This window comes from Toxorhynchites rutilus, chromosome 2 (genome assembly GCF_029784135.1).
Source record: "Toxorhynchites rutilus septentrionalis strain SRP chromosome 2, ASM2978413v1, whole genome shotgun sequence".
Taxonomy (NCBI): domain Eukaryota; kingdom Metazoa; phylum Arthropoda; class Insecta; order Diptera; family Culicidae; genus Toxorhynchites; species Toxorhynchites rutilus.
Window position 1 is genome coordinate 107,335,846 of NC_073745.1, and position 12,275 is coordinate 107,348,120.

General features: G+C 38.4%; 1 protein-coding gene across 4 annotated transcripts in view; it reads left to right on the plus strand.

The window, feature by feature from the left end:
- Nucleotides 1-12,275, plus strand: part of LOC129768236 (beta-glucuronidase) — a 57,485-nt gene that overhangs the window by 34,548 nt on the left and 10,662 nt on the right. The window contains exon 1 of one of the 4 annotated variants that reach the window (XM_055769733.1): nt 627-850. The exons of the other annotated variants lie outside the window; for them this stretch is intronic. Coding sequence (XP_055625708.1) covers nt 784-850 — 67 coding nt within the window. The 5' untranslated portion in view covers nt 627-783. Of the gene's footprint in view, nt 1-626; nt 851-12,275 lie in introns of those variants that run through there. 4 annotated transcript variants of the gene reach the window in all.

Here is a 12,275-nt window from a genome sequence, read left to right on the forward strand (position 1 = left end):
TACAAAACATATAAGTCGAATATTATGATAGTAAAATTTACACGCATTCACTTTCCAGCTCCTGAAATTGCCGACCCTGTTTTTCATATATTTGTTTATGGAGCCAGACATATATTTCACCTATATTCCGAAATCACTTTCAAAGATAAATTTTAATGATCAGTAACGATACAATATAACACTGTTTTAAATACCTAGATATGTTTACTGGTAACCAGTCAACAAAGTATCATGTACTGAACAGCAGGCAAACAAAGTAGATGTGTTCTCGATCAGTAAGTTTCTGAATCATTGTTTTTGTTTGACTATTGAAAACTTGTAAAGAAGGCAACTCATTAGAGTCTCAACTGTTAGGCCGGAAATACATACTGTTGGCAGTAAATTGCCGCCTATTTCGCAGAAATCCGCCCACTGGATTGATAATCTTGTAAGCATATTCCCTCCGGTGACCAATGCCAGATGGATTATTGTTTTTCACTCGTTCTAAGCATCGCAACACTTTTATGTTTTAGTTCTCGAGGGGACTCACTACCTTAGTTGAAACCCCCTCGCCGACAGGCAGTTCACCAACGGTCGCGCGCTAATGTGGTTCTAATGCAATGCTGCTCAAGTTCAAACCGGCAGCAAAAACGACGACAACGACTACCACTGATTTGTGGTTTCGGTATCGGAAGATATTGATTTGTAAAGAATTTTGTTCCCTGCTTGGAGTGTGCCGCATTTTTGTATTTTTCGATAGAACTCGAGTGTCCTGGCATTTAGCGCGGGTTCTGGTATCGATTAATGAAACCATTAACGGGTATTTGCGATGTGGTTCGCCGGAAAACACTGATTTTGTTGGGAAGTATCGGTGAGTGAATCTCCCTAAACGGTGTTGTGATCAGGTTGGGCTTGATTGTTTTGTTGTGCGAATGGTTAGGTTTTCATGTAACTGTTAAACTCTTTAGTGCCCAACAATAGCAAGAGAGTTATATGATAGTTACTATTAACACCAGAGCTACGCGTCCTGATGAAGTCATATTCAAATATCTGGACTACGAAAAGATCCTTCGATCTAATATTCTAGTGATTAGAATCCCGCAAGATTTTTTTTCTTATTTGAAATATGCAAAAAAAATTGTCAAAAACCAATTGATTGTGATTCGAATTCTAATCCACCCAATAATTTTACGCGGGGGATATGTACCTCATAAAAACAACTGCGTTAAAAAACCGCGTAATACGAAAACCCGCATAAAAAATCGCTTTGATTTGAAAATCCGCGTAGAAAAAAAGCACGTTAGTTCGAAAATAAATTCGTGTAAAAAACGGCATCAACTCCGCGTGAAAAAAACAAGGTCACCTGCAAATCTACGTGAAAATCGTGATAGGGCGTGGCATTAATTTCCATCATAAGCACTATAACAGACACTGAGTCTGTGCTATAACCATATGCAGTAGACTCATCCTACATACCTTTTTTGGAAATAGTAATCCTTCATGTTTTTGACGTAGGACTACGTCTTTCATTTCTATACCGGGGTGTAAAATCAAAGTTTCGAAAACGAAAGCGTTACGCCGAAGACCGAGATTTTGAGTGTTAATAGCTCCTAAACAACTGAACGAAATGGTATGATAAACACTTCATTCGAAAGATAAAATGTCTACGCGTTCTATACTTGTTACTTTCTGATCCAAAAACTTGTTTCAATAGTCTTAAATTTGCTTTCAAAATAGGCTATTGAAATCACCAATTTAGTGCCCAACAATAGCAAGAGAGTTATATGATAGTTACTATTAACACCAGAGCTACGCGTCCTGATGAAGTCATATTCAAATATCTGGACTACGAAAAGATCCTTCGATCTAATATATTCCCACAGAAAGCATATTCTTTTGATCCAGAATAGTAGATTATAGTGCTATTACGGAATCTACTCAGTACATCAAAAAGTGTGAGGATAAACACCTACATACATACAGCATTCAGCAACAAACGCTGTTCTCGAGATGAAACAGCTGTAGTACCTCATATATTCAGGAGATTATTGAAAAAAATCCACAAGAATTTGGTCGGAATAATATCGCACTCTATTTCTATTTAAAATATTTAAATTCCTAAAGAATACATTATACAGTTTCTTAAATATTCAACTTCTTTTATTTGAGAATCAAAAATGTTCAACAAATTCATGTAGGTACTTCAATTAAATACAAAAAAAAAACAAATAACGGAATCATCATTTATGTTAATGCATTCAATGTGAAACCATTCTTTGCATGTAATACATCTCTTACATCCATATCCGTTCGTTGAAGTACTGAAAAACAAACCACATATATGGCACATGACATCCTCCAGCTTGTCGTCTTCCTTAGATTTTGGATTTCTTGCAGGTCTTTTCTTAATATTTTTTATATCCTTGGATGCTTGATTCTGCTTAAGCTGCTTTCGGTATGGGGAAGATGTTAGGTCCATGCATTGCTGCTCCTTCCGACTAGTCTTGCGTCTCCTTTGGTTCCGCACTTGAGTAAGCTGAACGATATCCTTGTCCGATAGTAAAGCATCGAAATTCCTAGATCGGTTCGGCGCTTTCAGGAACTCATGATCCCATTGACGGTGTTTTGTTTGAATAAAAGATACAAATGAAGCAACATTCTCTTGGTTATCGGACAGTTTATTTTTGCGGTTGCGTTTTTCTCTGCGATTATGAAGACTATGAAGACTATCAGATTTTGCTAGCTCCTCTTCTGTTTCCTCACTATGCGCCGAGATAATGTTTCCATTATCATCGTACTCTTGTACGACTAGCGATGTGAACAAACCGTATTTGTCTATAAAGTCAAAGGTTCTGTCATCTATGTTCCATGTAACACTATCTGCTTCAATTATACAATCTCCGAATGCAAGACTAGCGTCGATAGATGGATTTGTATCGTTTCCTTTCTTATCTGAAATGGCAATAGAAATCATAACAACAATATTATCGGAAAAATGAGAAAAAGTGTTACCGTTGAATGGACGTCCTAGAATGTGCGAAGGTGCAAAATCATCATCAGAAAACACCTGCCGATTAAATGGATGTATGCCGGTTTTTCGAAAACCATTATGAGCTATGGAAAGCGTTCCAGCTGCAATAAATGCTTCGTTGACCATTGCAGCAACGTTATAGATCGTTACGTGTTTAGCCATGTTTCGTTTCATGAATGTGCCTAATGCTTTTGAATAGTACGCTTTGAACGGTCCCATGAAGGAAACATCAAGAGGCTGTGTCTTATGAGAAGTGTGAGGAGGAATAGATATGATACGAACATGATTTCGTTTAGCTTTCTCCAAAACATCTAAATTTTGTGTGTGACATACAACATCCAGGATAAGTAGTACCGGATTATCAGCAGTCGGGTGAGCGAACAACATAAAATGGTCAAACCAAAGCGAAAATGTATCGATCGTACTCCAACCACTTACGTTGCATGTAAATGCCGATTCTGGAGGTACTCCCGTTTTTAACGCACCATTCATTCGTTGGCGTGGGAAAATAAAGAATGGGGGGAGAAATTGGCCAGATGCTGACATAGCCATCATTATTGTTGTATTGATGCCCCTTTCTGTCGATACCAGTCTGCCAACTTGCCGTTGACCTCTTCTTGCCACAAGCTTTTTGTTTCGCGACTCAACCTAAAATATACAACAGAAATAATAATGATCACATTTATCATGACTCTATTGCTCTTCATACCGTGCTGACACCAGTCTCGTCAGCATTCCATATTCTACTTGGTGGATAAGCATGCTCATTGTAAATCAATTCCAGAAGATCAAAGAACTGAGCAACACTTTCCCGGTTAAAGCCTCTTGCTCGTGCGAGAGAGGTGTTTTCCGGTTTGCGAAGGGAAAGAGCTTGATTTCGTCGAAGGAAACATTTTAGCCAATCCACCCCAGCAAGTCTGATTTCTTTATTGAATGGATGCTGAACTCCATTTTTCTCAGCCATCTGGAAAGCTAGACTACGTATTTCACTCGGACTTAATCCATAAAAACATTCTCCCATTTCGATGGCATACATCACTAGCTGCTCTTCTTGTTGTGGCGAGAAAACTGTTGAAAAACTTCCCATCCGCTCCAATATATAATCTTCTCAGAATTATCAGTTTTTTTCAAATAACGAATTAGAGTGCGTTTCGGAATGCCATGCAATTTTGATGCCTGGATTCTGGACATTCCATTTTGGACTGCTTTTATAGACATTGACAGTTTTTCAACTGTCAACAACCGTCTTCGTATTATGCGATTCGTTTTTCATGGCATCTAGAAGACGAAAACACATCAATCAGTGGAACATATTTTATTTAGAAATAAATTTCTTACCTTTTTCTTCAACTGCTTTCCGGTGTGATAATTGGAAAAGAAAACACTTATTCAAAACTGTTTTGACAGCGACACCATTCCTTCGCAGAGAGGAGAGAGAAGTATAGTACCTGTGATATCTAATATACAGTATCGACATCTATATCGTATTAGAATTGCTGTGAAGTGAAGACGCTTGCTTTAGATTAGCACATTTACGGCAGTTCGAGATTGTTAAAATTTGAATGAAAATAATGATTTGTTGTGTTTTGAATGCCTAAAACACAGAGCCCTGAGCCTTCTATAACTATTATTGAAAGAATATATTCATATTATAATTAGGCCTCCTTTGTTATTATATGAAATTATTATCAGACACTATTTTCATCCATTATTTTTTCACCGTTGGCAGAAAATGTATTACGCTATTACATAGAACTTTTAATTGTTGTGGAATAGTTAATTTTCATTAATCTTTTTATTTAGAAAATGTATTTATTCTTCCCAATAGTCCATCATGGTATTCCCTTCATGCCCGCCAGCTAGGAGAAGGATTAGTTCCTTCAGTGAAAGGATTCTCTCAGTTCGCTCTGCACTCTTTTTTTCGCCTTCTCTGAGCACACAATATAGATGCCAGATGCAAGCAAACCATTTGTCATGACAATTGTCATGCGTAAATGCGAAAACAGAATAGAAACATACGGTATGAGGCATGATGTCGACGCCAACCTCTCTCAGTTTCTATTCTGTTTTCGCATTTTCGCATGACAATTGTCATGACAAATGGTTTGCTTGGCCAGATGTGAAGGCATGTTATCATTTTGAAGTTATTTGATTCCGTGAAAACATATTAAACTTATTTTAAAGTATGGGAAAACATTTGTATATGTGATTTCTCGAACATTATATAGAAATAACCTTATGATGTGCGTATTTTTGATCATTATGATTGAATTTAAACACAATTGTTTGTGTCATGTAGAGATATTTGAAAAAACATCTGGCATAACTCGCATATGAGCTGTTTCTCTCATGAGAATATTATCTGGTCAAAAGGGAGCAAACTGTCCTGGTCGAGGGTATGCCGTATTGCCCGAAGTTAAGCTGATGCGGAAAATATCAAATTGAGAAGGAAATGTATCCTTTCTCACAGTTTTCTCCATATCAGACATTCACCGGTCACTCAATTCACTAAATATGACTTCAAATTATCGCCTCCAAATCGGTTTTCATCAACAAAAACCTTACTGAAATGATGTAAAAAATTACATCTAAAATCATCTCGAGAGAAACTTATTTTTATCTTTTTTTTAAAGAACGTTACAAATGTCAAACTTGCGTAGTAGGATACTATCATTAGCCTTCAGGATTGATCATAACAATTGCAGTTATATTCTTTCTGGTTTCCGAGAAATTCAAGCGGGTCAAATTACCCGGTAGGGGCGTTTTAAACACATCTCCTCTATACGGTGCAGAAAGGATGTTCGAACTTTAAAGCGAACAGTGTTGGATCTAAACATTTCAACTTTGTTTCGGTGCGCGTTGATTCGTCCGGACGCAGGTGTGCGCAAGGAGTGAGAGTTCAACTGGGCGCAAAACAAAAAGTTGCACATCAGCACCGCGTTGCTTTTCGAAGACTGCTAATGGGTTAACCCATTAGTGCCCAGCGTATGAAATTTAATACGCAAAAATGCCCTGTCATTTTTGTTGTTTTGTTGTGTATTGAAGCTTGCAAAGTTCGTGTTTAATGGAGTCGCAAAAGTAAACATAAATTTATCAAAGTTTTACCTCTTAAAGAATTCTAAATTGCTCAAATCTGTGAAACAACACAACTAGACGAGTGTAAAAAATGATATCTAGCAAAAAATCCGAAAAAAATATGAAACCGCAAAAAAATCTATGTTTACTTTTGAGCGTAAATTTCATACGCTGTGCAACTACGGTATATATTTTTCCCAATAGGATATATCAGCTTCCCCATAATCCGGAGGAACTGTACAATTATCTGATTGATTTGGACGAAGACGCTTTCGAAAATCTAGTGTCAACAAATGATATTGACTTTGTCATTGTGCCCCAAAGCGGTGGAGACAGTGACGTGCAAGGATGGAAAACAAGGGAGCATGATGTGATTTACGATTAATCGCAAACTGCACAGATCGCAATCTGTGCAAACTGCGACTAACTATCAATCCTCTCCCATCATAACCAAATGATTTTCTCTTGGTAACTCTGAGTTGACCAAAGCATTTCTAGACTGAAACTAGTTCGAATAATTGAGTTACTCTCCTTCCTCGTTTTGTTTACTACTCCTAACAAGAATTTGCTCCATGGGAATGAGTGTCTCTATGACGTACGCTTTACGATTCTCGCTCTCTCGTCCGGGCGTTCAATTTTCCTTTCCGAGCGCGTTCACTTCGATGAAACAGGGTAAAATGAAAAAATTACAGGAGGTTGTGTCCAAGATACGACCGCATTGTAGACGTAGAACTACGCTGTTATTTTATATAAGTCGCTTGTTTATATCTTCGGATATCATTCTATAACGCTTTGGCGCACAATCTTAACGTCTGCTTCGCCATAACGTCAGTTTAATGCATTGATGCATCCTCAAAGGCACCAACGAAGCCCTTATGATGACGGAAAACAAACAATGTTAACTGCTTGGAAAAAGACTGAATTATCCCACACACCCTTCGATGCGAATTCGCTGATGAGTTTGTCAAGAGCGACCGCCTTCACCACCAGCGGGGAGAGCTTGATTTGGTTGCTGCCTGGGTAACGGCGTTTACATGTTCGATCGACGCACCGAAATCGCCTACTTCGCTGTTGTTCGATGCCACGTGTCACGAAGGCTCGTTCAGTGCGAGCGCTTTTCACTGCACCAACATCGCGTGACGCTTACATGACGCTTACCTCGAAATTTTATTGCCCCTGGCAATGCGTTCGTTTTTTTGCAGGGCTCGAGCCTGCCTTCCTCTTCTTCTTGCTCATCACAGACTACGCGAAGTGTCCAATTTATGACGCGGAAAGATCGTGTTTACACGATACGAATAACGCCAAAAACGAACTGAAAAAACCACACGACGATATCCAAGTTGGATTATCACTGGTGGGGTCCAATCTTAGATCGAAGCGCAGCGAAAGCAAAGTGAACTGGATTGCTCAACAGTCCGATGCCGAATGAAAGTTTGCCTCAGCGAGATCCACTGTTTATACTCTAAGCAAAAATTCCCCTTCATTCTTCTACTTTTTCTTTGTTCACGGAGACTTGAAATCCTACGACTTCCCCTCCGTTGGTCGTCGATAAGTTGCTCGTTACTGACTGCTCTGTTCGGGAAAGCACACAAATGTACAAGCAAATGTATGGGAAAATGAAAACGCTAAAAGTTTTCATGATTTTTAACCATTTACAAACCAGGGAATTCTAATGTATAGCATATTAAACAAATGTTACGGAATTTCCGATTCGTTTAGTATGCAAATCGCCAAATTCCTTTCGCGGCGAAAATAGTTATTAACGTTAACTTTAATTCATAAAAACGTGACCTGTTTTCTGATTTGGCACCCTTAATGAAAGACGTAGTTCTACGTCAAAAAATGCGCTACAGCAGATAGGACGACTTTAATGTTTAATGTGTCACTGAGGATTTCTCAGATGGTGTTTAAATAATTCTACAAGAGACTACAAACAATAATCCCCCTCAAATCACTAATTTTATGAGTTAATGTAAATGCGTTATTGGTCAAGGCTATTACGACATCGAACACGTGGTCTTGCGAGATATATTTTTCCGCCAGCCCAAATACAGACCACTTTTTTCAGACCCGAGTAAACTGGTGGCTAGAAAAGACCTTGATTACCTTGAAGAAATCAAAAAACATAAATTAGCGCAAATATGTCAACATGTGTTTTTTTGTGTAAGCACGTAAATATTTTCTGATAAAATTTTTGGATTGTGGAACTCTACATAATTTGTATGCAGATAGACTATCCACAGTTTGTGGGGGGAAAACTCATACAACTCAAATGGATAATGATTTTCTGCTATCGCAAAGCTGAGAAATTTTTTGACGCTTTGTTTTACTATTGATTCATTCAAAAAAAATATTAAGCTTTATTTTTAAATGTTTTCTTATCCTGAGACTGGCTCACCATATTGCACTGCTAAACCGTAGGCTTACTTCAAGGATATTTTTATTCATTTTCGGCGAATAATCAATAGAGTGCCGTGTTATGAAACATCAGAATAATAGCAATAACAACATTACGATCATAAGGTGTTGGACAGGTTATTCCAGACGACATTGGAATATATTCCAGCTGATCATCTTTAGAAAGGTTAATGACATTCAAAAGAAAAATTTATCTTAGGCACATTGAATTGATGTTCATGACTTCCAGTCGGACGTTTATCTGCTCTGAAAATAATTGTGTGGTCCTCACAAAGCATATATTCCAATCAATCGAATTCGAAAGGTGTTTCGTGAAGTCACTAATTGAATTACTATTGGAAAAATTATTTGGAGAGAAATGTGAATGTTCAGAATTATTGGAATCTAAAAAATGATTTTGGGCGGGATGAAATTCGCCCAAGTCTGCTGGCTGTCGGACGGGAAACAACAGCAAAATAAAATCGACACGAGACTGAGTCAGCCACTCACTGCGGTCAGTGCAATAGAGAATTAAAAATCCCTCGACGAGTGTTGTAAGATTTCAGTTGATCGTCTCTTGTACACTTTACGATCAAGAACTCATCATCCGCTCTATGGAATGGGATTAATCGTTTGTGGCTTGCACTCACGATAAAACTTGAGTAGTTGAAGTAATGATTCGAGAGTGCAAGCAGTGGGGATTCCGCTTTCATATTGCTTTTTTGAGATCTTGGTAGCTCACCGTTCCAAGTATTCTCTCTGTGTACATATGAAGAATAAAAGAGCATCTCCTGCTGGGGGTGATTTGAAAACATCCGACTAGAGGGATATACTTATTCATTGATCGTTGAATGTGATTTTTTACCATCCCTGGTGATGTGGATGCTGGAGATAGTGACTCGAAGGACGGCCCTTCCGGTTTTGGCAAACAAGTGAATGTCGAGAGCAACATTGAACGAGGCCAATCACAAGAATGCTCCTCGAGCAGCAGCAAGAAGCGGAGAGCCAGACACTGGGAAAAATGTTCCTAAATTCGGATGAGTGATATAAATCCAGCAAGGATCGAGTTCATGCATAAAAAGCCTAAACACTCGAAGTCATCGGAAGTTAGGTTTGACGGAATAAATCAGTTCATTAATACAAATCCAACTGGTACCCAACGAAGGTGTGCGTATTGCAACCGAGGTACGACGTATATTTGCTTGAAGTGTGATGTGGGTTTGCACCCTTCGGAGTGCTTTTTCCGGTACCATACTCAGTGATACTAAATCCGATACACTGCCGTTCTACGCATAACTATACTATGTTCTATGCAATACCTATGAACCGTGGGACAGTTATGCGTAGAACGGCAGTACACTAAAGTGCTAATAAACCATGAAAATGGTTGTTGAAATTGAATTTTACGAAATAAAATCGTTTTGTTCGATATTCAAATGATTTTTATTTTTGATACTGTATCGGCTCAGCGTATGAAATTTCATACGTCAGATATCTCATCTTCCAAAGAACTCAAAACCAAAATATTGCATTTCTCACAACGTGCAACAAGTTTTTTCATACCATCACTGATAAATTCACCCTACTTTTCTTAAATCCAGGACGGGATAGCTGCTATCACCTCATTGTCAGAGCTGTATTGATTATCCTTAAGGTCTCTCTCACTAGTAGAGGAAAAAAAATCGCAAGACACAGGGTCGGAAGAATACGGAGAATTGGTGGATTCAATTCAAACTTCAGGTTTTACAGAGTCTCAGTTGCACGCGGAGTGTGTGACGTCGGAGGTGTTCCAGTCTCTGTATATACTGTATATTCGACGACTTTCACTTGATACTCATATTGATAGGGTTTTAAAAAAATATATTTATGGCGTCATTTTTTGGTGGCGGTCATTTTGAATTTGCATTTATCATAAATAACTACTAGTCAAGTCTTTTCATTTGATACTCACATGATGTAGTTTTAAAAAAAATATAGCGCCATTTTGTGGTGGCGGCCATTTTTCATTTGCATTTTTTCATAAATAACTGTTTCTACCAGTCAAGCCCTTTCATTTGATACCCATACTGATGGGCTTTAGAAAAAAAATATATGGAGCTATTTTGTGATGGCGGCTATTTTGAATTTGCATTTATCATAAATAACTGTGTTCTGCTAATCAAGCCCTTTCATTTGATACTCATATTGATGGGATTTGGAAAAAAATATTTATGGCGCCAATTTATGGCGGCGGCCATTTTGGATTTGCATTCTTCATTGAAAGCCATATTGTAACATCATTTTTATCTTTTTTTCTGCCCAAATATGGTTATCCTTGCCCTAGTCATAAATCAATCTATTCCTTTCTACCGCGCCTTCTTGTGGAAGGCAAACAATGAGTAATTCGGATAAGTAATTTTAATGACTTTCTACCATTTTACCGCTAAAGCGTGCTTTTTGGGATTTTCCCGTCCTTCGTCATTCACACGGAGATAAGCTTCGTGATGCCTAAACTATGCTGACTGCTCAATATTTATTTTTCCGTTCGCTTATGATAGAGCGCGGCCTAACCACACGCTCTGTGGCTATGCAATGAATCTGAGATCGTAATGAAATCGTTGCTGTGACATCAAATATATCATGAACTCCTGAAAACACGATACTGAGAAATTTCTTGCTCCGGTTTCGGTGGTTACTTTTGGAGAAAATTTTAGTGTTGTACAATGAAGCTTGGAACGTTGAGAATCCGGAATCACTGTTCCTTTAATAGCAGTAGTCGTTGTAGGCGTATGTGAAATCTTTTTATAGCAAATTGTTCGGAAAACCTGTTTCTTTTGACGGTAAAAATTTCACGTTTATCCGTTGTGCAGGATGGAAGCTGCGAGAAAAAGGTTGATTTTGGACACTCACATTAAAAATATGGCGTGGTCAGGTACTAAAATCGCAAAATCGCTGAAATTGGCTAAATCGAGCGTCTTTGATGTGCTGCAACATTTCTGTGAACGTACAACTGTTGTTCGGTTGGATCGGAGGACGCGTCGTAACGGAACTCACGATCGGAAGCTGAGGTTGAAAGTATTGAGAACAATTAAGGTAAACCCGGGACTCTCGGGTTACGACATCGCAAAAAACCACATCTCTATCCAAAGGTACCATTCGGAGAATCCATATGCCAAACAGGACGCTAAAGCAAAATCTGGTGGCCAAAAAAGGGGCTCGAAAATTGTACAAGAAAGTTTTGAGCCTGGAAATCCACTACCAGAGGTGATGTACCTAGCAAATTTAAGTTCGTTTTTACTGATGAATTTGTCAGAAAGTACTTGATTTAGCAAGATATTTGCCGCTGTGAACAGGAAAACAAGGTTCTCGCAACAAACGACAATGGACTCGAAAATGTATAGGGAATAGTGCCTGCGGAAAAGTCTCCTTCCGTTTGTTACGGCGTACAAAGGTTCGGTGAAGCCAGATTAAACAAATTGCCACTACATTCGAGAGGTTCATTCTCTCAATTGCCCCCAATTTCTACCAATCGAAAAATATTGGGCAATTGTCAAGCGAAAATCGAAGAGAGGTACCAAAGTGACTCGGGATGCTGCAGATATGAAGAGATCGAAAAATGAAATGGCCGCTGAGGACAAAGAGTACAAACTTCGATGGAGGGTATCCGAAGAAAAGTGCGTAAATTCATCAAAACTATAACGGAGTTAATTTTTACTCCTTACTTTAAGAACAAAAAAATTTCTGCATTTTGATATAAAAATATTTTTTGTACCTTTAACCAATTCCGAGATACAACTGGTTTTGTGATTCCGGA